This window comes from Mytilus galloprovincialis, chromosome 2 (genome assembly GCF_965363235.1).
Source record: "Mytilus galloprovincialis chromosome 2, xbMytGall1.hap1.1, whole genome shotgun sequence".
NCBI classification, from domain to species: domain Eukaryota; kingdom Metazoa; phylum Mollusca; class Bivalvia; order Mytilida; family Mytilidae; genus Mytilus; species Mytilus galloprovincialis.
In genome coordinates, this window is record NC_134839.1 from 30,853,010 (window position 1) to 30,878,962 (window position 25,953).

General features: G+C 33.2%; 1 protein-coding gene across 3 annotated transcripts in view; it reads right to left on the reverse strand.

Annotated features, from left to right (window-relative positions):
* LOC143063356 (rho-related protein racA-like) overlaps window positions 1–25,953 on the reverse strand; it is a 41,316-nt gene that overhangs the window by 2,759 nt on the left and 12,604 nt on the right. The window contains exons 3-11 of one of the 3 annotated variants that reach the window (XM_076235463.1): window positions 25,445–25,613; window positions 24,461–24,594; window positions 24,011–24,113; window positions 19,113–19,294; window positions 17,634–17,805; window positions 15,923–16,156; window positions 15,252–15,355; window positions 14,280–14,519; window positions 13,146–13,431 (exon numbers count right to left, since the gene is read on the reverse strand). In XM_076235463.1, the coding sequence (XP_076091578.1) occupies window positions 13,225–13,431; window positions 14,280–14,519; window positions 15,252–15,355; window positions 15,923–16,156; window positions 17,634–17,805; window positions 19,113–19,294; window positions 24,011–24,113; window positions 24,461–24,594; window positions 25,445–25,613 (1,545 nt within the window). In that variant the 3' untranslated portion in view covers window positions 13,146–13,224. Of the gene's footprint in view, window positions 1–2,221; window positions 2,462–3,576; window positions 3,681–4,205; window positions 4,440–13,145; window positions 13,432–14,279; window positions 14,520–15,251; window positions 15,356–15,922; window positions 16,157–17,633; window positions 17,806–19,112; window positions 19,295–24,010; window positions 24,114–24,460; window positions 24,595–25,444; window positions 25,614–25,953 lie in introns of those variants that run through there. The other 2 variants (XM_076235465.1, XM_076235464.1) reach the window with 2 other exon arrangements.

Consider the following 25,953-nt stretch of genomic DNA (forward strand, 5'->3'; position numbering starts at 1 on the left):
GATTCTTACAGTTCGTTCTTATGTTGTACTGTTACAAAACTGTTCCATGTTAGGGGGAAGAATGCGATCCCGGTAACAAGTTTAACTCCGCCACATCTTCTTTTTCATATAAGGGAAAGGAAACAAAAAAAAAAAAGAGTTAAAAGTGACGCCCCAAAATTCATACTTGATCTGTGTTTTGTGGCAATTAGCATTGTGTATGTTCCGGACCATATGAGTATTTGGACCATACGCGTATGGCCAAGACCGTATGGGTATATATACCCATGCATATTGTCCGACCGTATGCGTATGGTCGGGGTAATTAATAATTTTACAGTTAATACTTAAAACTCTGTTATAAGGTATGACCTTCTAGTTGTCACGTCATTAAAAAGACGATAGCAAAGGTCATTTTATTATATTTTAATTATAAAAAGATATAAAAAAAGCAGTTTCACGCATTAGATTTACTCACTAGTCACAACTATAGTAAACACATATTATACTAATTATCGATTTGTTATAACGCTTGAAAGGCAACATGTAGACTTAGGAAGAGACTAAGGAAGATATTTTCCAACATTTATTAAAAGAACCATTATGGAATTGTCAAGACCTCGTTATCTCTGCACGAAGCTGATAATAAGGTTAACTTTTCACTCGGAAGCAAAAAGTGTACCTGCGAAGTATCGTGCACAACCAAGACGAGTACGTTACGTTACGGCGACTAGTACCGCGTTGAAATAAATTTCACCCTACGCATAAATACAAGCATACAAGTAGCGATGACATCAATATTTTATATTTATATGTAGCCTTTGAATTATAAAGGTTATTGTATTATTGAAACGGTTCTAATGCATATTTAAACCAGAATGTGTCCCCAGTTCACGGATGCCCCACTCCCACCATCATTTTCTATGTTCAGTGGACCGTGAAATTGGGGTCAGAACTCTAATTTGGCATTGATTGACTTTCAACTTCATCAAAAACTACCTCGACCAAAAACTTTAACCTGAAGCGGGAAAGACAAACGGACAAATGGACGGATGGACGGACAGACCAACGGACGAACGGATGCACAGACCAGAAAACATAATGCCCCTCTACTATCGAAGTTGGGGCATAAAAATATCTATATGGTCCAAAATACTCATATGGTCCGGCCCGCTAATAAATAAACGAGTATATACTCATATGGTTCACCAATATGCGTACGGTCGGACCACACGCGTATGGTCGGACCATATGACTATACGCATATGGTCATGCCCATACGCCTATGGGCCAAATACTCATATGGTCCGGAACATGTACAAGTTTCATAGCATTTAGTTGAGGATAACTTACGTTTGAGAACGGAAACGAAGTATACAGCATTTTGTTTGTTTGTAAAGTTGGTAGCACTAGTACGGTTGAAGTAACGCCACCAAAATCCAAACTTGATCTATGTTGTGTGGCAATAAGCATTGTGTATAAGTTTCATAACATTTGGTTGCGGCAAAAGGAAAAAGAGGACGGAAACTAACTCTTTGACGTATACGGAAGAATGGATAAAAATCTCTCTGCTACGGTGGGGGCAGAAAAAAACACACAGTGGACGTGGGTACCAATGTTATTCCAAGTTATCGGGAGGAGCCCACATTTTAATTTGAATTTTATTTGAAGATGTGTGCGATAAGAATGAATTCCGTTATAATTATTATTGATTTTTAATCACCTAAAAGTGTCACCAAACGGATATTTAAAAGAACTAAGTGGATAATATGGGACAAGTAACTGGACACTTCATTGATGAATTTTTCACAAAATACCTGTCTATAGATGGACTTGTCTATAATGAGCGAACCAGTTAAAACCCCTACCAGACAAGTGAAATAAATCAAGTAATATAAACCTGATTTCTATGATAGAATACAAAGTAACCACAATAACCATGTATGAAATAAGGATTCGTTATACGTTTTTATTGAAATATTTAAAGAACTCAGATAGAAAAATATTTGTTTTGCACTTATAGGGCAAGATACTTAACAATTTTTGAATGAAATAAAATTACAAGCTGAAACGAATAATTGTCAGGTGGCACACAAGCTTGGCAAAAAATATATATAAAAATTCAGAAGGAAACACATCTTTTTTATATATAAAATGTTTTGATTGTTTGATTGTATTTTGACGAATTACTAGGTATAACTCCTTGGTGATTAAAAAGCTTAAAAACAATATTGTATTTTACCTGAGCCATCAAAAGAGCGTCAATTATATCCTCCACAGCATTATTCCTGGAAGACTCAGTCAGTTTATCTAGCTGGTTAATGATAAAAATTTCACAATAGTTGACAAGTTTTGATATTCCATATTTATCTGCAATAAGCAACAGTCCATTACCCTTAACATCACAAATCGGAGCGTGGTCAGTATAAAGGAATTCTAAGAGAGCAAGAAAACTTCCTAGATGTGTGCCTGGCAGTTGTATCTGTAACATAAAACAATCATTTGCATCATGAAATACTCTGTATTCATTCATTTTAATATGTACTATTAATTTCCGTGGAATGAGGTAAACATGAAATTATTTAGGTGGGTAATTGATTTCGTTGTTTAGCAATGTTTTCTCATCTTGTGTCGAGTTGTCTCTTTGACACATTCCTCATTTCCATTCTCAATTAATCAAAAGAAGTAAAATCACAAAAATACTAAACTCCGAATAATATTCAAAAAGGAAAGTTACAAGTAAAATGACAAAATCAAATGATAAAACACATAAGACGAATGGACAACAACTGTCATATTTCTGACTTTGTACAGACATTTCCAAATAAAGACAATGGTGGATGAAACCTGGTTTTATAGCGCGAAACCTCTCAATTATATGACAGTCGCATCCAATTCCGTTATATTTACAACTATGCGTGAACAAAAAAGACACAATAGGTAAAATAGTCAAAATATGGGTACAGAAATCATCACTGTGTTACAATCTCAAACAAACAAACATTTACAATAAAGGCACAAAAAGCATCTATCAAATTAAAAAAAAACCGATGTAAAGCTTGCCTTTCATTGAAAAAATCTTTTGTATTCCCTGTAGCAATAAATCAACCGTGCTATTTATTTATTTGTCTATCTTTCTATTTATTTATTACTAAAGTCATTTAACTTGTATTTACTAAAGCTGTAGTGTGTTATTGTTTGAAATGCTTTGTTTTAAAGGAGCCGTGGTGTAGTGGCTAAGGCATCGGAATACTAACACAAAGGTTCATGGTTCGATCCCCGCTCCGGTGAGAAAATTTCAGAGACTTACTTTTCGGCTCTCCCTTGACAATATTTGCGAGTATGGTCTTGAGGAAACGACGATAGTCCAATGGATAGTGGACGATAAATGGCTGACCCATGTTAAGAGTGAGCAATATCTCTTGCACGTAAAAGACACCCTTGAAGATTTCGAAAAAAAGCAGGCTGATGCCGCTACAAGGAAGCACTTGCAACCTATAACACGTACACGATGTTGGGAAAATGATTCTATACAACATGAGAAAAATCCGAAAAAAAAACGGTATGGTAAAATCTATAATAGAAGAAGTTCATTACATCTGGTGAGTCGACGTTTTCACTTTCAGGTTCAATGGATAACATATCTGCAAATACTGGACATCTGCAGTACAATACTACTGTACTGGCAGTGATATGTTCACCTAAAATTAGAACATAATCATTACAAAGTTTTGTTTAACTATGGTTGTATTTGTGTCTTTTTGATTCAGTTATTTTATTACCAGGATTTTTACACGTTGAAGGTTTCTAATAGACTAACGAAACTTAATTTCAAATTTGCTTTTATCTGTATTTTGCTATTAAATGTAAGATGAAGGTCGAGTATCTCGCGCAATGATGGTTCTCTGTCTACCTTAAAAAAATTGAAATGAAGATAAAAAATTTTGATATTATATTAATACATTTGCAATAATAAGTTGTTCCTCCAATCACAGTACGAAATATGTAAGTGAAATTTAAATTATCTTATATCATATACTAAATAAATTCATCATAGATACCAGGATTGCAATTTTATGTTTGAACCAGATGCGCGTTTCGTCTTCAAACGACTCATCAAAGACGCTCGAATCCAAGTTCAAAGCAAGGACCGAAGCAATCAATTAAACACAGGACTTCGGGAAATCCTGAGAGCCGACAACCTTGATATTGAAGTTGATACTAACCTTCTACTTCAAATTTAATATCACAGTCAGTTGTTTGATTAAAATATAATTCCTTCATCTTTTTACCAGTCTCCCTGTTCAAGTTTTCGGTTATTTCGAAATTCTCATCATTTTCATCATTTTCAATATTGAAACAAATATCATGTAAGTATGGTAGTTTAAATGTATCCGCTGCTCTACGTAATTCTGTCAATTGTTCTGTTTTGTTTGTCTCTTGAATGGTACCTAGATCACCTAAAATATAGATAGTTTTTTCTATACAAAATAATTCTGGTCTATAAGATCTTATCAATCTGTATTATTAAAGAGGAATAAGCTACGAATAAGACAACGAAATGAATTTGCTTTTTGTTTTTGTTTCAATCAATTAAAAAGTAGCATAAAGAAAGAATATTTCGCTAGATGCATTCAAGCTGGTTCAATTTCGTCAGCTTTTAAGAAAATCGCTTATGCATTATCAGCTAGAAATTTAATAATTCAACCTCTTCTCAATATGTAGTCATGCAACAGAAATTGGAACTTAAGTGAACATAAAAGCTGAAAATACCTACAAAATGCTAATTAATGCAGAACAACGACTACATGCAATGTTAATAAAATTGGGAATGGAAATGGGGAATGTGCCAAAGAGACAACAACCCGACCATAAAAAAAAAAAACAACAGCAGAAGGTCACCAACAGGTCTTCAATGTAGCGAGAAATTCCCTCACCCGGAGGCGTCCTTCAACTGGCCCCTAAACAAATATATACTAGTTCAGTGATAATGAACGCCATACTGATTTCCAAATTGTACACAAGAAACTAAAATAAAAATAATACAAGACTAACAAAGGCCAGAGGCTCCTGACTTGGGACAGGCGCAAAAATGCGGCGGGGTTAAACATGTTTGTGAGATCTCAACCCTCCCCCTATACCTCTAGCCAATGTATGAAACTAATAGTTTCTTTTTGATTTTTTGTAATTTAAATATAAGTTGTTTTAGCTAATATATAGTTTAAAATAAAGTAAGAAATCAAGTAAGTAAGTAACTTAGTAAGTAAATTATTTAGTTAAGTGGCATGTGCATCATAACATACATTTATACAATTATATATACATAGCAATTTAGTATTAACACTCGGCCCATTGGACCTGTATGTCACTTAAGCAATAATAGAATTGCGATGAAAAGTCTTCCGATTTATCTAAAAAACATACAGTTTTTGTTCGCGTCCTCGTTTTCATTCCGCTTAAGAAACGTATTTGTTGAAATTCCAGATGAGTACCGTTGCTTTCTTTGAAGTTCACTGAATTTTCGAACAAAATAACACATGCATGAATTACGCACATGTATAAATAACTCACGTCTATGAATTACTCAACTGTACAAATAACTAACGTGTGTGAATTACTCCCCTGTATAAATAACTCACATGTATGAATAACTGACCTGAATAAATAACTCACATGTATGAATTACTTACCTTTCTAAAAATCTCACCTGTACACAAAAATGTTAGCAACTGCTTAAATGTAATGGCTTTAAATGTATGATTGATCTCAATTGTAATTATATTTCTACCATCATTGTGCTTGGTACAGAATATTGTATCTATACCCTCTACTTTATCAGAAATCGTATCTTCCGATGTTCCGACCAAACCAGAATATTTCTTAAAAAAATTAAATTGAATAAAAATAATCCTTGAAACATGTTCTTATTTTATACGAAACTCATAATATATAATAGTTTTGCATGGTATATTTGCCACTGGACATTACAACCAAGCACATCAATCAGTAGAAATTGTATACGTCGTAATTTAAAATTTCTTTCAAAAAGATAACAAATTCGAATATTTATAATTATATTGTGTATTTTTTTTTAAGTCAAACTCATAATTCGAAAATGAACTGAGAACGCCATGGCTAAAAATGAAAAAAAGACAAACAATAGTACACATGACACAACATAGAAAACTAAAGAATAAGCAACACGAACCCCTCGACCCCACGTAACTGATAAGATTTCCATTTGGTCAATATATATTTTTGAAACTATTTTCCAAATACATTTTACCTTTAAATGTGTTCCTACGTTTGTGTTTGTCTTTTTGAGTCATTTACCTAATAAATACATTCAATTTCAAAAATCAAAATGTGTACCTAGGTTAACACATACAATGTAAACAGTGTCAGTATTTTGCTCACTTACCTGATTTTTGATTATCCCACAAAATAATTCTGACGCCGAGGAAAGGACTATATTATGAGCTTTACATTGATGTCTTCCTCCTCCAAGCAGAAAAATAACATCTGAATATTTAGGATTGTTTAACATCTGTAGCCAGTCCTTAGCAAAGGTCGATTTTTCCCAAACAAATGTTGGTGGTTGTTCTAAAGAGAAAACTATTTTCGTTATATCACTTTACTTTGAATGCAGGTCAAATATAATAATATAATAATAATAAAAATAAAACAGCATATGTCTTCTCCAATACCTATTCTGCATAGGAAGCTATAAAAGGTCCCACATTGTTAATAAAGGCAACAGTAGTATACCGCTGTTCGAAATTCATAAATCGATTGAGAAAAAAAACAAAAAAATCCGGGTTACAAGCTAAAACTGAGCGAAACACATCAAATATAATAGGAGAACTATGACATAACAGAAACACAAAATTAAAATGTGACACACACAGAAACGAACTATAACATAATAATGGCCATTTTCCTAACTTGGTACATGACATTTTAAGCAAATCAAAGCCTTAAAGGCTGTAAAAGCAATTGCTGTCATGTTAATGTTTGGGGACTTTTATTTTTCATCCACATATATATAATAATTAAACCTGACATGAGTGTTGTCTAGTTAGAAGTAAGAAGGTTTTAACTTTATATAAATAAAAGACTTTAGCAGAAAGTCATTTTTAATATGTTTTATATTTCACAAGGAGACAACACGTTTACCAGGCTAAAGTTGGGGTCAAATATACATGTGCTGAAACATATAACTCAAAAAGAAATCATCATGGATTATCCCCTGGTAGTGTTTGTAACTGGGCAATAATTTCCTTTATTGATTTAATTTTAACAATTTTCATTATTAATTTATATTTAACCATTAACACAAATGATTAAGTTAAAACATTTCAACTTTCCAGACGCAAATGTTAAAAAACGGGAAAGAAATAAAATATCTTACAAGACATAAACATGTAAAGAATAAATATATATTTCAGCTTAATAAAAATATTTTCATAATGGTACTTTGTCATCATTTTTAAAACTAAGTTCCAAACATTATTGCTCAGTTGATATACATGTATGTCCTTCTGATGCGGTACGAGCACAGGCACTTGTTTCTATCCAAAATAGTTTTATATGGATAGCCGACCTTCCTATGGATAGAAACAAGTGCATGTGGGTACGAGATAACTATAATTCTCATGCAATCCCGAAAAGGGGGGGGGGGGGGTCATCACAGACAAACATGACATTAAATCGTTATCACTGATGTATTGTTTAGGGCCAGTTGAAGGACGCCTCCGGGTGCGGGAATTTTTTGCTGCATTGAAGACCTGTTGGTGACCTTCTGCTGTTGTATGTTTTTCTATCGTCGGGTTGTTGTCTCTTTGACACATTCCCCATTTCCATTCTCAATTTTATTATACGAACAAGAACAAACAGCTCTACGTTGCTTTGACATTTATCAATTTTCAGGAAACATTGCGAAAAATGATCTTCAATATTTCGAAAACATGTGAAATAAAATTGCTAACACGGTGTCCAGAGTAGACTTGTTCACTGAAAAGACGAGGATAATGGTTTCATCTGACATTTGTTATGCATTCCCAGTTTTGATCATGATATTTAAAAAGACGTACTTTTTTTCAATCTATGTAACTAGAAAATTCCAAATTGAAATATCTCTTCATCTGGACCGACTTGGCATCTACTACGTTTGGACGGGTCCATTTCATTAGTAAGGTGATCGATAAATATTACGGAGTTTGACAGGAAAGGAAAACGAACTTATTGTTATGTGTTTTCAACAAGGGTTTCGTTCCGCTAAATTATTTGCGCAAACAAAAGTTTGTCTATTTTTAGATTACAGGTAATCATTTGACACTACGCATTAACCTGTGTAGTGATTTTGATTTTACGATAAATGTATGAATGAACGATAATTTTATGAATGAACAAGAGCACCTGACCTCTTAAAGAAACACAAATTAAACATATAAAACCGTATTTAATAGGAGATAATTCAGTTAAATTTTCAATACTAAATCAACAACTGAAATGAATCCATATTTTGTTGAAACATCGTACGAACGGCGGAAAACGGAATCGCAGTTATAAAAATGTACTTTTTTTTCACTCGGACTTCTATGTTATTTGATAGTCAAACGGTTGACCCTTTAAATACAAAAATACATCTACAAGAACATATTCTGAAACTTCTTAAATCCACTAACGTTTTTTTTAAGTTTCAAGCTATGTATTGCATTAGAAAACATACATAGGTGTTAAAGAATGACAGACCAGGAGCCTGTTTAACAAAATACTATGGCTTGATATGGGCGGAGTCTCTGATCTGGGTCACAAAGATGGCCATACGCGATAGCATAAAAGCAATTGCTTTAAAAATGGTGGGTTGAACCTGGTTTTCGTTTTGTGGCATGTCAAACCTCCCGCTCTCTTGGCAATGTTAAATATAACATTAAAATGACAACATTACATGACAGGACTACAATACAAATAAATGGGAGATCATAAAGGACAGAGAAACACACGAATAATAGCTAACAAAAGCTACCAGGTTTAAAATTTGATACGCCAGACGCGCGTTTCGTCCACACATGACTAACCAGTGACGCTCATATGAAAAAAGTTCGTAAGACAATACAAGTACAAAGGTGAAGAGAAATGAGGACCAAAAGTTCCAAAAGGTTGTGCCTTATACGACTAAGGTTTTCTGCCTGGGATAAGAACATCCTTATTATTTAGAATAATTCATACTCGTGCAAATAGGAAATTTTTATAAAATCACTATATAATAGCTATACATGATAAAACCGAAAAGGTGAATGACTACAGAATAAAAACGGTTACATAAAACAACCTAAACCAGCACATAAACATTCACAGCCGAGTTAGCCAAAGCCATTAACGCACAAAGTGACGTCACATTTGAATTTCTAAAAAATTACCTAAAAATAGGATAGAATTAAGATAGAACTCAAGATTATTTTTGTAATACTGATATAACATTAATTATAAACAATGAAAATTACAATACTAATTAATATCAAATTGTGGTAGTATTAGATAATGAATTGTATTCTCTAGCTATGTCGGTGTTTCTTCTGAATAAAACTGTAAAGCAAATATATCGTATAAATTTAGTTGACCCAAACTAAAATAAATAAAATAAATGAACTGGGTGATTAATTACTTTACCATAATACACGAATACAACAGAAAAAAAAAATAAGATTTACAACTACAAACGATAAGACATTTGACAAAATCCGATGAGAATAACAAGTATACCATCAAAACTAAATACATGAATTTTGGATGGAAAAGTACCGTGACACGTCTTATAGCAATGTGAATTCACACTCACCAAAACCGTCACATCGGGAATAAGTCACGTTCGATAATAAAAAGATAGATCAGACGACGTAATGACAAATGCCAGTTTATCATAGATTTTCGTGTGAAGTCGTCCTTCTGTGTCTATATTGGGGAAAAGATCAAGGTATGAAGCAGTCATTTTAGTATCCGTAGTATCCTTAATTTCAAGTTCACTGGGATATATGAGATGTAGTTATTAGCTGAAATATGGGTTATTCAATGACAGGACATCATCAATATATCGGAACATGAAATTAAAGAATTTCGCAAGGCCAGTAGGTGTGCTCAATTAGTACCCATTGGAATACCGACTGTCTGTTGAAATATAAATCCTCCAAACTCAACAAAATTATTGTCGATCAAAATGTCCAGCATTTTGATAATATCATTTTCAGTATATTTTATGGTAGATTCAGTATGGTTCTTCACAAAATATGAATTTTTGTAACCCTAAACAAAAATGTGTATCTACGATTCCCATTGTTATAGAAAAAGCTCTGTTTAATGAGATTGTGAAGTCGATCTTTCAACTAAGCATAGGGAATAGTAATGTAAGGCGTAGGATGTTTAGTCGAACATTTTGATGACCCAGCTATGTATCGTTCTTTACATGGAGTTTTGTAAAGTTTTGGTATCCAGTAAAATGACGGTAAATTTTCTTTGATGTTGATACCAAAAGAAAGAAAAAAGATTTGTGATTTTGTAAAAATTTGTCCTTGGTAAATGATGTTAAAGTATATGAAGGATTACCAGCAGTTCTATTTATTCCAAGCTCAGTTGGGAGACATTGCACTTAACGGTTTTTACATATGAAGACAATATTATTGGAGGCTTTATCTGCTGGAACAACAACATATTTGTCATGCAATAAGGATAAAGCATCCACAACATCCGGATTCTGAAAAGGGTTAGTACCTCTTGTGATCATAGTACATCGTAGTTTTTGAATGCGCTTCTGAATGCATGATCGAATAGCTTTGATCCATTCAGACAGAGTGTCCAGTTCTTGTTTGTCTGCATCCATCGGTAACCTTGAATTTCTTTTTCCAGATGATGGGCTGGAGAAGTCGATATTGTGGACCCTTAGCTAACAACTCTCTTGTTGTTTATTGAAAATGATGGCAAGGACGTCACCAGTAATAACATGACCAGCTGGACTATTGCATTGCAATGATGCACAGGAGCAATCCAGAGGCTTGGATTTTACATCTTTCGAGTTAAAAATCCTCTAAAACCCTCTTGTGGGTGATAATCTTGGATTCAATAAAACAATTTAAACGAGAAAAAAAACAACAGCTTGATTTATTACAAAATAACAAACGAAAAACAAGTTTATGAGAAATAGCAACAAACGATAACCACTTAGTTCAAACTCCAGATTGGAGACATGTACATAATGCAGAGTTTGGCGGGGATTAGAACGTTGTGGGCACCCCACCCTCCCCTAACACAGGAAAGTGATGTATATGCATTATAGTCGTTGCTTTTTTCTGTATTTGGTGCTACATTATTTTCAATGTTTTAGTTGTCTCTTCAAGTTTTGTCAATTCTTTGTCATGAGAAATTATGTTTTCATTCCAAATATCTATATACATTCGGGATTTGGGGTTAGAGAATTAAAATATACCGCTGGTTCACGAATTTTCCGTGTATCAGAGTCAAAAAGATATTACAAATTCTACTTTAAATGATGACAAATGACAGGATATGACTCTACGACGTCCTTTTAAGAAGTAACATGACGGGTGTCAGTGTTGGAGCAGAAACTACTTATGTGGTCATATGGATTTCGTTGTTGTTAGTTTTATTCAATCTTAGTTTAAAATATTCTGGTTTAAGAACTGATGTTCGTCTTTCGTTGTTTTTCTTTTTGATCATTGCGTTATATATGTTCTTAATTAGGCTGATAGTTTTGAAAATATAGCGATGGTTTATGAATTTCCAATGAATCATGGTCAGAAGAGATTTTAAAATCCGCTTTGAATGTAGCCAAAATTTTACTCCTCTGTTTTCCTTCCATTTTTCCCTTGTCACTTTAAATGGTTTTGTTTGCAATTGAATACCAAGGCTGATACATGCTAACACTATAGCATACACTTCCTAGATAACTAAGGTCATTGTTGATCTCGTATCTTTTAAACCAGTGGGAGAAAACCGGATGATAAATCAAGTTCAACAAAATATAAAACACACACAATTCAATAGATGAAAAAAATGTAAAAAAAAAGTATTCGTCGTGTTTGATTAAGATGTATGTTCAAATTTTGATGCGTGCAGATCATTTATGTTCGACTTTAAATGCATTCAGATTTATGTTCGACATTTAATTGCTGTCAGATTTTTGTTGAACTTTTAATGCATTCAGATTTATGTTCGACTTTTGATGCATTCAGATTTATGTTCGACTGTTAATGCATTCAGATTTATGTTCGACTTTTAATGCATTCAGATTTATGTTAGACTTGTAATGCATTCAAATTAATGTTAGACTTTAAATGCATTTAGATTTATGTTCGACATTTGATACATTCAGATTTATGTTTGACATTTGATGCACTGTCAGTTTTCCTACTGAAGGTCGGTGGTTCTGTCCGGGTACTCTGGATTTTTCCACCAATAAAAACTGACCACCGGGCGCGATAGTTGATTTAGTCTAGCTAGTCGAGTAAAGACCGTGTAGAGAAAGTGAATTGGTCGGGATTATCGAATATGTATTCAATAAGTGGTCGGGTTTGATTCTTGCTAGAGTCGTTAAGGAGTCGTGAATGGTCGGGTTAAGGTCGTGTACAGTCGTATAGCAGTCGTGTAGAAGTCGTAAACAGGGTCGATCAAGAATTTGGTCACGCTTGGTCGTGGAAATTCGGACAATCGGTATCATAGAGTTGATCTGCTCGGCAGTGTGAACCTAGCTTTACGTTATTGACAACCTAGCTGGTGGGGTTCCTGTTTCTTTAGTCTAGTTTTCTGTGTTGTGTCTTGAGGCTATTTTTCTGTTAGTCTGGGTTTTTCTTAGCCTTGGCGTTGTCAGTTGATTTTCAATCTATGAGTTTTAATGTTCCTCTGGTATCTGTCGCCCCTCTTTTATTCCTTTTAGCTATAGATTTCGAATTTCTACTTTTTTTTTTTTTCTATATATATATTTGGGTTTTGGAACCTTAGTTTATGGAATAGTTTAATCGTTTTCTTAAGATATAAATGCGCATACATCAATAACATTGCCCTGAATTATACAATTCAATGTTGTCCAGTGAAAAAAAACTGATGAAAAAAAACTTGATTAAATTACGTTTTTTTAATTAAAGATATTTAGGCTATTATGAGGTAGGAAATTTAATATAAATAATAATGCATAAATAGAGTCATATAGAAATGTTCATATAAAACTGCACATTATTATAAAACTGAGCATATTCTTTGTTGCCTCCGAAGCTTAAATCTCTCAAAATCTTGTAAATAGGACAATGGTGGCCAGCGATTTGTTTCAATGTGTTTTTTGGTTTGGTCACTGAGCTGAGGAAACTGTTCCGTGTTTTGAAATTTATCGTAATTGGTTGAAATATGGTGTAAGCACCACCTTGTCAACTGTACTGCATTGTAAGCCTGTGAAAGAAAGAAATCTGTAATTTGAGTTACATTAATTAGATATTTAGAAATAACAATAGTGATGATAAAGATCGCCTACTCAGATTTTGATAACGTTGCATGCGCAGAATCTAGGGTCAGATGTATGACCTTTCCGCATTATTACTACATCTTTGAGTCATTTTTAACAACCATGAAATTTTATCATCAATGTTATAAAGGATTTTATTCCCACAGCAACTGACCTTGTGTTCTATCATTACAAATCCACACAACACAATTTCAATAGCAAATGATGTCATCTTATTGAATTGTCTGTTTCGGTGAATGTTACTTTGAGTGACGAATAATTGACCATGTTGACTGTTGTTATCATGAATTATACCTCTTCATGATAAAAAAGAGTAAAATTTGACCACTATGTAGATTTTGTTATGTTTCCTTCAATGGAAGGGAGCTTACTAAACCAAACTTTAGAAATCCTGTGTTGAATTGATATTTTATACGCTTTTTACACAAAAAAAGGTGCATAAACAGAGTAGCCTAAATCAATAACTTGTAGAACTCAGACAATTATTTTTGGCAATTAAAAAGGAAGTTTCTAATTAAGGTTCGCATTAACTAAAATTGCAAACTTATGGTTACACACAAGCTTTGTAAAAAGAATATACTTACATAACAAAACAATTTTAAATTCAAGAAAACAAATCTTTTTCATCTGTAAAATATTTTGATTGTTTGATTTTACAACAACAAACGACTCCGTATAACTCACGATGGTAATCAATTAAACGTGCATTGAATTGAAAAAACAAAATCATCATGACTCTCTACTTTAGTTTTCTGATGATTTTTATGTAATTTACCTGAGCTGTCAATAGAGCGTCTATAATATCCTGTGCAGCATAATCACTGGAAGATTTGGTCAGTTTATCTAGCATGTTTATGATATAAATTTCACAATAGTTGACAAGTTTTGATATTCCATATTTATCTGCAATAAGCAACAGGCCAGTACCATTGACATCACAGATCGGAGCGTGGTCAGTATAAAGGAATTCTAAGAGAGCAAGAAAACTACAAAGATGTGTGTCTGGCAGTTGTATCTGTAACATAAAACAATCATTTGCATCATGAAATACTATGTATTCATTCATTTAAGTACTATGTACTATACATTTTCGTGGATTGAGGAAAAAATATTATTTTGGTGGGTTATTGATTTTGTTGTTTTAGCAATGTTTTCTCTGTTTTGGTCGAGTTGTCTCTCTGACACATTCCTCATTTTCATTCGCATTTCATTGAAAAAATCTGTTTTATTCCCTATATTAAGGAATCAACCGTGCTATTTATTTATCTATCTTTCTATTTATTTATTACTAAAGTCATTTAACTTTTATTTACTAAAGCTGTATTGTGTTATTGTTTTTAATGCTTTGTTTTAAGAGAGCCACGGTGTAGTGGTTAATGCATCGGACTACTAACACAAAGGTTCCTGGTTCGATCCCCACTCCTGGGAGAAAAATTCAGGGACTGAATTTTTGGCTCTCCCTTGACTACATTTGCGAGTAGGATCTTGCAGAAACGATGAAAGTTCAGTGGAAGGGGACGATAAATGGCTGACCCGTGATAAGAGAGAGCCATATCTCTTGTACGTAAAAGACACCCTTGTAGATTTTGTAAAAGAGCAGGCTAATGCTGCTACAAGGCAGCACTCGCAACCTATAACACGTACAGATGGTCTTGTCCACGCTGTTATGAAAATGTTTTTATACAACACGAGACAAATACGATAAAACCGGTATGGTAAAATCTATAATATTGAATAAGCTCATTACCTCTGGTGACTCGACGTTTTCATTTTCAGATTCCATCGATAACATATCTGCAAATACTGGACATCTGCAATACAATACTACTGTACTGGCAGTGATATGTTCACCTAAAATTAGAACATAATGGTTTTAATCATTATAAAGTTTTGTTTAACTATGGAGGTGTGTCTTTTTGATTGCACTTATCAGAGACATATATACATATGTCTCCGCACTAATTTAAGTACCAGTTTTTTTACACGTTAAAGGTTTCTTATTTACCAACGAGACTTAATTAAATTGGCTGATATCTGTATTCAGTTATTAAATGTAAGATAAAGGTTGAGTATTTCGCGCAATGGTGGTTTTTTGTCTACCTTAGAAATAATTGTAATAAAGCTATTTTTTTTTTGGATATAATATTAATACATTTGCAATAATAAGTTGTTCCTCCAATCACAGTACGAAATATGTCAGTGAAATTTAAATTATCTGATATCATATACTAAATAAACTTATCATAGACACCAGGATTGAAATTTTATTTTTGCGCCAGATGCGCGTTTCGTCTCCAAAAAGACTCATCAGAGACGCTCGAATACAACTTGAAAGCAAGGACCGAAGCAATCAATTAAACACAAGACTTCTGGAAAGTCCTGAGAGTCGACAACCTTGATATTGAAGTTGATACTAACCTTCTACTTCAAATTTAATATCACAGTCAGTTGTTTGATTAAAATATAATTCCTTCATCTTTTTACCAGTTTCCCTGTTCAAGTATTCGGCTATACTTTCATTCAAAAACTCTTCATCATTTTCAATATTCAAACAAATATCATGTAAGTATGGTAGTTTAAATGTATCCGCTGCTCTACGTAATTCTGTCAATTGTTCTGTTTTGTTTGTCTCTTGGATGGTACCTAGATCACCTAAAATATAGATAGTTTTTTTCTATACAAAATAATTCTGGTCTATAAGATCTTATCAATCTGTATTCTTAAAGAGGAATAAGCTACGAATAAGACAACGAAATGAATTTGCTTGTTGTTTTTGTTTCAATCAATTATAAACTAGCATAATGAAATAATATTTCGCTAGATGCATTCAAGCTGGTTCAATTTCGTCAGCTTTTAAAAACATCGCTTATGCATTATCAGCTAGACCTTTAATAATTCAACCTCCTCTCAATCTGTAATCATGCAACAGAAATTGGAACTTAAGTGAAAATAGATGCTGAAAATACCTACGAAATGCTAATTAATGCAGAACAACGACTACATGCAATGTTAATAGTTTCTTTTTGATTTGTTGTAATTTAAATATAAGTTGTTTTAGCTAATATATATTTTAAAATAGAATAAGTAATTAAGTAAGTAAGTAACTTAGTAAGTAAATTATTTATTTAAGTGACATGTGCATCATAACATACATTTATACAATTATATATACATAGCAATTTAGTATTAACACTCGGCCCATTGGACCTGTATGTCACTTTAGCAATAATATAATTGCGATGAAAAGTCGTTCGATTTATCAAAAAAACATACACTTTTTGTTCGCGTCCTCGTTTTAATTCCGCTTAAGGGCATACGATACAGTTACAGGGAAGGTAATGACGTTGCCAACGTAATTTGTTATTTTCGCGACGTCAAACTGTGACAGATCGGGAAAAGATGCATTTTTCAACTGATTTTTATCATTCAAACTGATTTAATTTGAAAACGAGTTCATGGACCCCTATTTTTCAAAACGGCATTTTGTTTCATTTTGCAGGGAGATTATGTGACCCAAATTTTATAAAACTGTAAATAGAGGGTTTTTTTTTAATTTTGATAAACATGCAGTAAAAATGACGTTTTTTTCCTCAATTCATGAACATTTGATAAATATGAGTTATTTCTGAATAAAAAATTGCATATTTTTTAGGATATTTATAAAATACAGAAATTACCGATTATTTAACAAAAAACAATTTGTGTTTATCTTTTATAACAAAAACGTTATGTCTTTCTTTCGAAAAAGAAATCACGGCCACAAATCTGAATTTTGAGCAAATATACAAAATTTCGACCTCATTTTACTCAAAAAGTAGCACATGAAGGTATATTTTTTATGACATATTTGATTTAATCAGGTAAATTTTCATGAACTTGTAAATACAGGATCAAAACTGTATCGTATGCCCTTAAGAAACGTATTTGTTGAAATTCCAGATGAGTACCGTTGCTTTCTTTGAAGTTCACTGAATTTTCGAACAAAATAACACATGCATGAATTACGCATATGTATAAATAACTCACGTGTATGAATAACTCAACTGTACAAATAACTAACGTGTATGAATTACTCCCCTGTATAAATAACTCACATGTATGAATCACTTACCTTTATAAAAAAACTCACCTGTATACAAAAATGTTAGCAACTGCTTAAATGTAATAGCTTCAAATGTATGATTGATCTCAATTGTAATTATATTTCTACCATCATTGTGCTTGGTGCAGAATATTGTATCTATACCCTCTACTTTATCAGAAATCGTATCTTCCGATGTTCCGACCAAACCAGAATATTTCTTAAAAATAATAATATGAATAAAAATGATTCTTGAAACATGTTCTTATTTTATACGAAACCTCATAATATATAATTGTTTTGCATGATATATTTGCCACTGGACATTACAATCAAGCACATCAATCGTTAGAAATTGTATTCGTCGTTATTCAAAATTTCTTTCAAAAAGATAACAAATTCGAATTTTTATCATTATATTGTGTAGTTTTTTAAGTACATATACGTAACAGTATTATATATAAACCATAATAGTTTTCACCATAGGAAAGCATCCACATTTATCTACAATAAAATTGAGAATGGAAATGGGGAATGTGCCAAAGAGACAACAACCCGACCATAGAAAAAAAAAACAACAGCAGAAGGTCAACAACAGGTCTTCAATGTAGCGAGAAATTCCCGTACCCGGAGGCGTACTTCAGCTGGCCCCTAAACAAATATATACTAGTTCAGTGATAATGAACGCCATACTAATTTCCAAATTGTACACAAGAAACTAAAATTAAAATAATACAAGACTAACAAAGGCCAGATGCTCCTGACTTGGGACAGGCGCAAAAATGCGGCGGGGTTAAACATGTTTGTGAGATCTCAACCCTCCCCCTATACCTCTAGCCAATGTAGAAAAGTAAACGCATAACAATACGCACATTAAAATTCAGTTCAAGAGAAGTCCGAGTCTGATTTCAGAAGATGTAACCAAAGAAAATAAACAAAATGACAATAATACATAAATAACAACAGACTACTAGCAGTTAACTGACATGCCAGCTTCAGACTTCAATTATACTGACTGATGTATACCAAATTTAAATATAGCTTATAGCTCCGGTTTTGTCAAATCATATACAACTGTCGTCATGTTCTAGTGATAATCTACTCTCTTTAGACACGTTATCTTTCGCGTATTATCCGATTCAGATGATATTGAAACCGTTTTGTGTGTGGTTTAACGTAAAAGAGGGACGAAAGATACCAGAGGGACAGTCAAACTCATAATTCGAAAATAAACTAACAACGCCATGGCTAAAAATGAAAAGAAAGACAAACAATAGTACACATGACACAAAATAGAAAACAAAAGAATAAGCAACACGAACCCCACGAAACTGATTAGATTTCCATTTGGTCAATATATATTTTTGAAACTAATTTCCAAATACATTTTACCTTTAAATGTGTTCCTACGTTTGTGTTTGTCTTTTTGTGTCATTTACCGAATAAATACATTCAATTTCAAAAATCAAAATGTGTACCTAGGTTAACGCATACAATGTAAACAGCGTCAGTATTTTGCTCACTTACCTGATTTTTGATTATCCCACAAAATAATTCTGACGCCGAGGAAAGGACTATACTATGAGCTTTACATTCGTGTCGTCCTCCGTCAACCAGAAACATAACATCTGAATATTTAGGATTGTTTAACATCTGTAGCCAGTCCTCAGCAAAAGTCGATTTTTCCCAAACAAATGTTGGTGGTTTTTCTAAAGAGAAATATATCACTTTACTTTGAATGCAGGTCAAATATAATAATTTAATATCCTTCTTTCATAAAAGCATCTGAATGAATTTGGCTGTTCGAATAGAAATCTTCTAGATATAATTTTGATCTTTAATAAGATAAAGAGATGCGGTATGAATGCCAATTAGATAATTGACATAACTATCCAACAATGACGTAAATGTAAATGTAAAAGAAAACAGCATATGCCTTCTCCAATACCTATTCTGCATAAGAAGCTATAAAAGGTCCCACATTGTTAATAAAGGCAACAGTAGTATACCGCTGTTCGCAATTCATAAATCGATTGAGAAAAAACAAGCAAATCCGGGTTACAAACTAAAACTGACCGAGAAACATCAAATATAAGAGGAGAACTATGACATAACAGAAACACAACATTAAAATGTAACACATACAAAAACGAACTATAATATAACAATGGCCATTATCCTAACTTGGTACATGACATTTTAAGAAAAAAATGGTGGGTTGAACCTGGTTTTGTGACATGTCAAACCTCCCGCTTTCATGGCAATGTTAAATATAACAGTAAAATGGCAACATTACATGACAGGACTACAATACAAATAAATTGGAGAACATAAAAGACATAGAAACACACGAATAATAGCTAACAAAAAGTACCAGGTTTAAAATTTGATACGCCAGACGCGCGTTTCGTCCACACATGACTAACCAGTGACGCTCATATGAAAAAATTCGAAAGCCAAAACATGTACAAAGATGAGGAGCAATGAGGACCAAATGTTCCAAAAGGTTGTGCCTAATACGACTAAGGTTTTCTGCCTGGGATAAGAACAAATAGGATTTTTTTTATAAAATCACTATATAATAGATATACATGATAAAACCAAAAGGGTGAATAACTACAGAATAAAAACGGATACATAAAACAACCTAAACCAGCACATAAACATTCACAGCCGAGTTAGCTAAAGCCATCAACGCACAAAGTGACGTCACATTTGAATTTCTAAAAAAATACCTAAAAATAGGATAGGATTAGGATAGAAATCAAGATTATATTTGTAACACTGAAATAACGTTTATTAATAACAATGAAAATTACAATACTAATTAATATCAAATATTGGTAGTAATTAGATAATGAATTGTATTCTTTAGCTATGTCGGTGTTTCTTCTGAATCAAACTGTAAAGCAAATATATCGTATAAATTTAGTTGACCCAAACTAATTTAAATAAAATAAATGAACTGGGTGATTAATTATCTTTACCATTATACACGAATACAACAGAAAAAAAATAAGATTTACAACTACAAACGATAAGACATTTGACAAAATCCGATGAGAATAACAAGTATACCATCAAAACTAAATACATGAATTTTGGATAGAAAGTACCGTGACACATCTTATAGCAATGTGAATTCACACTCACCAAAACCGTCACAATCGGGAATAAGTCACGTTCGGTAATTAAAAGATCAGACGACGTAATGACAAATGCCAGTTTATCATAGCTTTTCGTGTGAAGTCGTCCTTTTGTGTCTATATTGGGAAAAAGATCAAGGTATGAAGCAGTCATTCTAGTATCAGTAGTATCAGTAGTATCCTTAATTATTCAATGATAGGACATCATCAATATATCGGAAAATGAAATTAAAGAATCTCGCAAGGCCAGTAGGTGTGCACAATTAGTACCCATTGGAATACCGACTGTCTATGAAATATAAATCATCCAAACTCAACAAAATTATTGTCGATCAAAATGTCCAGCATTTTTTATAATATCATTTTCAGTATATGTTATGGTAGATTCAGTATGGTTCTTCACAAAATATGAATTATTGTAACCCTAAACAAGAAATTTGTATCTACGATTCCCATTGTAATAGAAAAAGCTCTGTTTAATGAGATGGTGAAGTCGATCTTTCAACTGAGCATGGGGAATAGTAGTGTAAAGCGTAGGATGTTAAGTCGAACATTTTGATGACCCAGCTATGTATCGTTCTTAATATAGAGTTTTGTAAAGTTTTGGTATCCAGTAAAATGACGGTAAATTTTCTTTGATGTTGATACCAAAAGAAAGAAGACAGATTTGTGATTTTTTAAAAGTTTGTCCTTGGTAAATGATGTTAAAGAATATGAAGGATTACCAGTAGTTCTATTTATTCCAAGCTCAGTTGGGAGACATTGCACTTAACGTTTTTACATATGAAGACAATATTATTGGAGGCTTTATCTGCTGGAACAACGACATATTTGTCATGCAATAAGGATAAAGCATCCACAACATCCGGATTCTTAAAAGGGTTAGTAACTCTTGTGATCCTAGTACATCGTAGTTTTTGAATGCGCTTCTGAAGGCATGATCGAATAGCTTTGATCCATTCAGACAGAGTGTCCAGTTCTTGTTCGTTTGCATCCATCGGTAACCTTGAATTTCTTTTTCCAGTTGATGGGCTGGAGAAGTCGATATTGTGGTCCCTTGGCTAACAACTCTCTTGTTGTTAATTGAAAATGATGGCAAGGTCACCAGTTATAACATGACCAGCTGGACTATTGTATTGCGACGATGCACAGGAGCAATCCGGAGGCTTGGATTTTACATCTTTCGAGGTAAAAATCCGCTAAAACCCTCTTGTGGGTGAAATCTTGGATGCAATAAAACAATTTAAACGAGAAAAAAACAATAGCCTGATTTATTACAAAATAACAAACGAAAAACAAGTTTATGAGAAATAGCAACAAACGATAACCACTTAGTTCAAACTCCGGACTGGAGACATGTACATAATGCAGAGTATGGCGGGGATTAGAACGTTGTGGGCACCCTACCCTCCCCTAAAACAGGAAAGTGATGTATATGCATTATAGTCGTTGGTTTTTAACTGTATTTGGTGCTACATTATATTCAATGTTTTAGTTGTCTTCAAGTTTTGTCAATTCTTTGTCATGAGAAATTATGTTTTCATTCCAAATATCTACTATAGACATTCGGGATTTGGGGTTAGATAATTAAAATATACCGCTGGTTCACGAATTTCCCGTGTATCAGAGTCAAAGAGATATTATTAGTTACATAGTGTGCTAGTGACCTAATACGGTATATATGGGGTCAGTAGATTCCATATGGGGTGAGAGCGAAGCTCGAATCCCCATATGGAATTTACTGACCCAATATATACCGTATTACGTCACTAGCACACTATGTAACGAATTTATCTTACCGACTATCTTAACGTGTGAAATTAAGACTAGTGATTCTCAAAACGAGCAAGTCTTCAATACTGTTATCTGTGATCCTAAAAAAACAGATGCCAACAATAACGACTTGTAAGGTTTAAATGTGTTTTATGAATTTGTTTCAATCTTAATCATCAATTTCTTCGTCTGTTGGAACTTTTAAGATTTTTTCTCAGTACCATTTTGTTTTTTACAAAGGGACATAACACCATTACTAACCGTGTATGAAATAAGCCCCGCCCCCTTCTTACCTAATAAGAAATTTAAAGGGACGTAACTCCACTACTAACCGTGTATGAGATAAGCCCCGCCTCCCTACTAACCTAATATCAAATATACACGGTTTGCACTCGGACGCTTTTAACCAATCATATTCCTGGAAATGTATAGGAGGTAAGATAATACAAATTCCACTTTATATGATTACAAATGACAGGATATGACTGATCGACGTCCTTTTAAGAAGTAACATGACGGGTTTCAGTGTTGGAGCAGAAACCACTTGAGTGGATTTCGTTGTTGTTAGTTTTATTCAATCTTAGTTTAAAATATTATTGTTGAAGAACTGATGTTCGTCTTTCGTTGTTTTTCTTTTTGATCATTGCGTTGTATATTTTTTTTAATTAGGCTGATAGTTTTTTAAAATATAGCGATGGTTTATGAATTTCCAATGAATCATGGTCAGAAGAGATTTCAAAATCCGCTTTGAATATTGCCAAAATTTTACTCCTCTGTTTCTTCTTCCATTTTTCCATTGTCACTTTAAATGGTTTTGTTTGCTATTGCATACCAAGGCTGATGCATGCTAACACTATAGCATACATTTCCTAGATAATTAAGGTCATTGTTTATCTCGTATTTCTTTTAAACCAGTGGGAGAAAACCGGATGATAAATCAAGTTCAACAAAATATAAAACACACACAATTCAATGGATGAAAAAATGTTAAAAAAAATAGTAACGGTCGTGTTTGATTAAGATATATGTTCAAATTTTGATGCGTGCAGATCATTTATGTTCAACTTTAAATGCATTCAGATTTATGTTGAATTTTTAATGCATTCAGATTTATGTTCGACTTTTGATGCATTCAGATTTATGTTCGACTGTTAATGCATTCAGATTTATGTTCGACTTTTAATGCATTCAGATTTATGTTAGACTTTTAATGCATTCAAATTAATGTTAGAATTTAATTGCATTTAGATTTATGTTCGACTTTTGATACATTCAGATTTATGTTCGACATTTGATGCAGTGTCAGTTTTCCTACTGAAGGTCGGTGGCTCTGCTCGGCGCGAAGTACAATAATCTGAAAGTGGCATTCAACACCAATCAATTAATCAATCTATTAATGTATTCAGTTCTGCATCTTCTATCACTCTCAAATTCGTATGAACATTCTTACGTGTATTTAAGAATCGTTCACACTCTATCATATTTATGTTTTAAATATAAGATTACCTTTAATGGGTTTGACAGGAGGGATCATCTTCTTAGGGGTTCTATGGTAAAGTTTTTGTTTTCCCTTCCGTGGCAATCTGCTGTAGTCTAGACCCATACGCATCTATATTGTAAATAAATATTATTTATTTTGAAAAGATTTATTCATTGATTGATTGCTTTTAATGCCAAACGAGAAATAACAGGTATAGTTAGACGATACAATGTTAGTGAGATATGAATACACACTGCTTCTTTCTATAACCACACGCAGTGTGCGGTACTTTAATACGGTCATTTTTTTTCACTAAAACAAGACCGGGGCTATACTGAAAGTATGACAAACATTACAGCCCATCCACAAACACTGACGAAGACAATATTTTCCTTACCGCTGAAAGCATGATAAGGGAGAGGGGTAGAATCAGTGTCTCAAGAATAACAATGTAACCAGTTATACTAAATACATACAGCTTTGTCAAAGCACGTTTGCAGCCCATGTCCCTTCACTGAACTGGTTTCGAAATAATGCAGTCCTAAAGCATTTGCAGACCTTTCTGTTTGGTCTTTATCAACACAGGAGTTCGGTTCTGTTATCCGAAGATCTACAAACAGTACAATGAATTAAATAAAAGTCCGTTAGGGTATTATGGCCGGACTATTTGTATTGTGGCCGGACTATTTGTATTATGGCCGGACTATTAGTATTATGGCCGGACTATTTGTATTGTGGAATGTGAAATTAGTTTTCAAACAACATTTTACAATTTCAAGTGTCTTACTGTACTTTCAGGTTTCATGCATTTATTTTATTTCATATTTTATTATTTGGGACTTTGTCGTTAATTTACACATAAGTGTTTTAAACAGATTAAGGGTCATAATCTAAGACAAAGGGCCGAATCTCATTTAGTCTATTTATTCGCTGCGACAGTTTAGACAATTATTTACATATACGTGTTTCTATTTTGGCATGTGTTAATCTTCTTACTCCTTTAATTGCTTGTGCTTGTATATATTGTTATTGTTGTTATGATACTTTCAGTTTCAATTGGAGTTTGTTGTTCGGTCTTGTCGGACTGCTAAAATAAAAGTTTAAGAAGCGAATATTCCATCTTGATTCCAGAACGCCATCTTAACCAAGCTATATAATCACCATCCAAGTAGTGATGAATCCTGCGCTGACGTGAAACGTTATTGGTAGACTAAATTTCTCTAAAATTACGATTTATAAAATACTGTTAAAAGGCATTCGAAGCACTAAGGTTTTCTTACCATTTGCATTTTTTTTTTCAATTTCGTTATTTATACTGTTTTGATTTGAGCGCTACTTATGAATCTCATCTAGACGAAACTCGCGTATGGCGTACTAAAATGTTATTATCTTTGTCACAGTATACAGATATTTGAGGAATCATGGTTTATACATGTGTGTGTATAATATGTATACATTACCTGATTTACAGCCTACAAGTATTTGAGGGATGTTAGGTACATGTTTATCAAGATCAGGTATAAATTTTTCTTTCACCAGAAGAAGTGTGGACTCATCACCAATGTCAAAACACAGCAAGATGATATCTCTTCCAAAGTAGCTTAAAGGTCGGAGTCTATCGCAGTTCTCCTGAAATAAATCAAAGAATTGGTAAGTCATATTTCTGGTGGTTAGTCATATCTCTGATGGTTAGTCATATCTCTGATTATTAGTCCTATCTCTGATGGTTAGTCATATCTCTGATGGTTAGTCCTATCTCTGATGGTTAGTAATATCTTTGATTGTTAGTCATATCTCTGATGGTTAGTCATATCTCTGATTGTTAGTCCTATCTCTGATTGTTAGTCACATCTCTGATGGTTAGTCATATCTCTGAGTGTTAGTCATATCTTTGATTGTTAGTTATATCTCTGATGGTTAGTCCTATCTCTGATGGTTAGTCCTATCTCTGATAGTCAGTCATATCTCT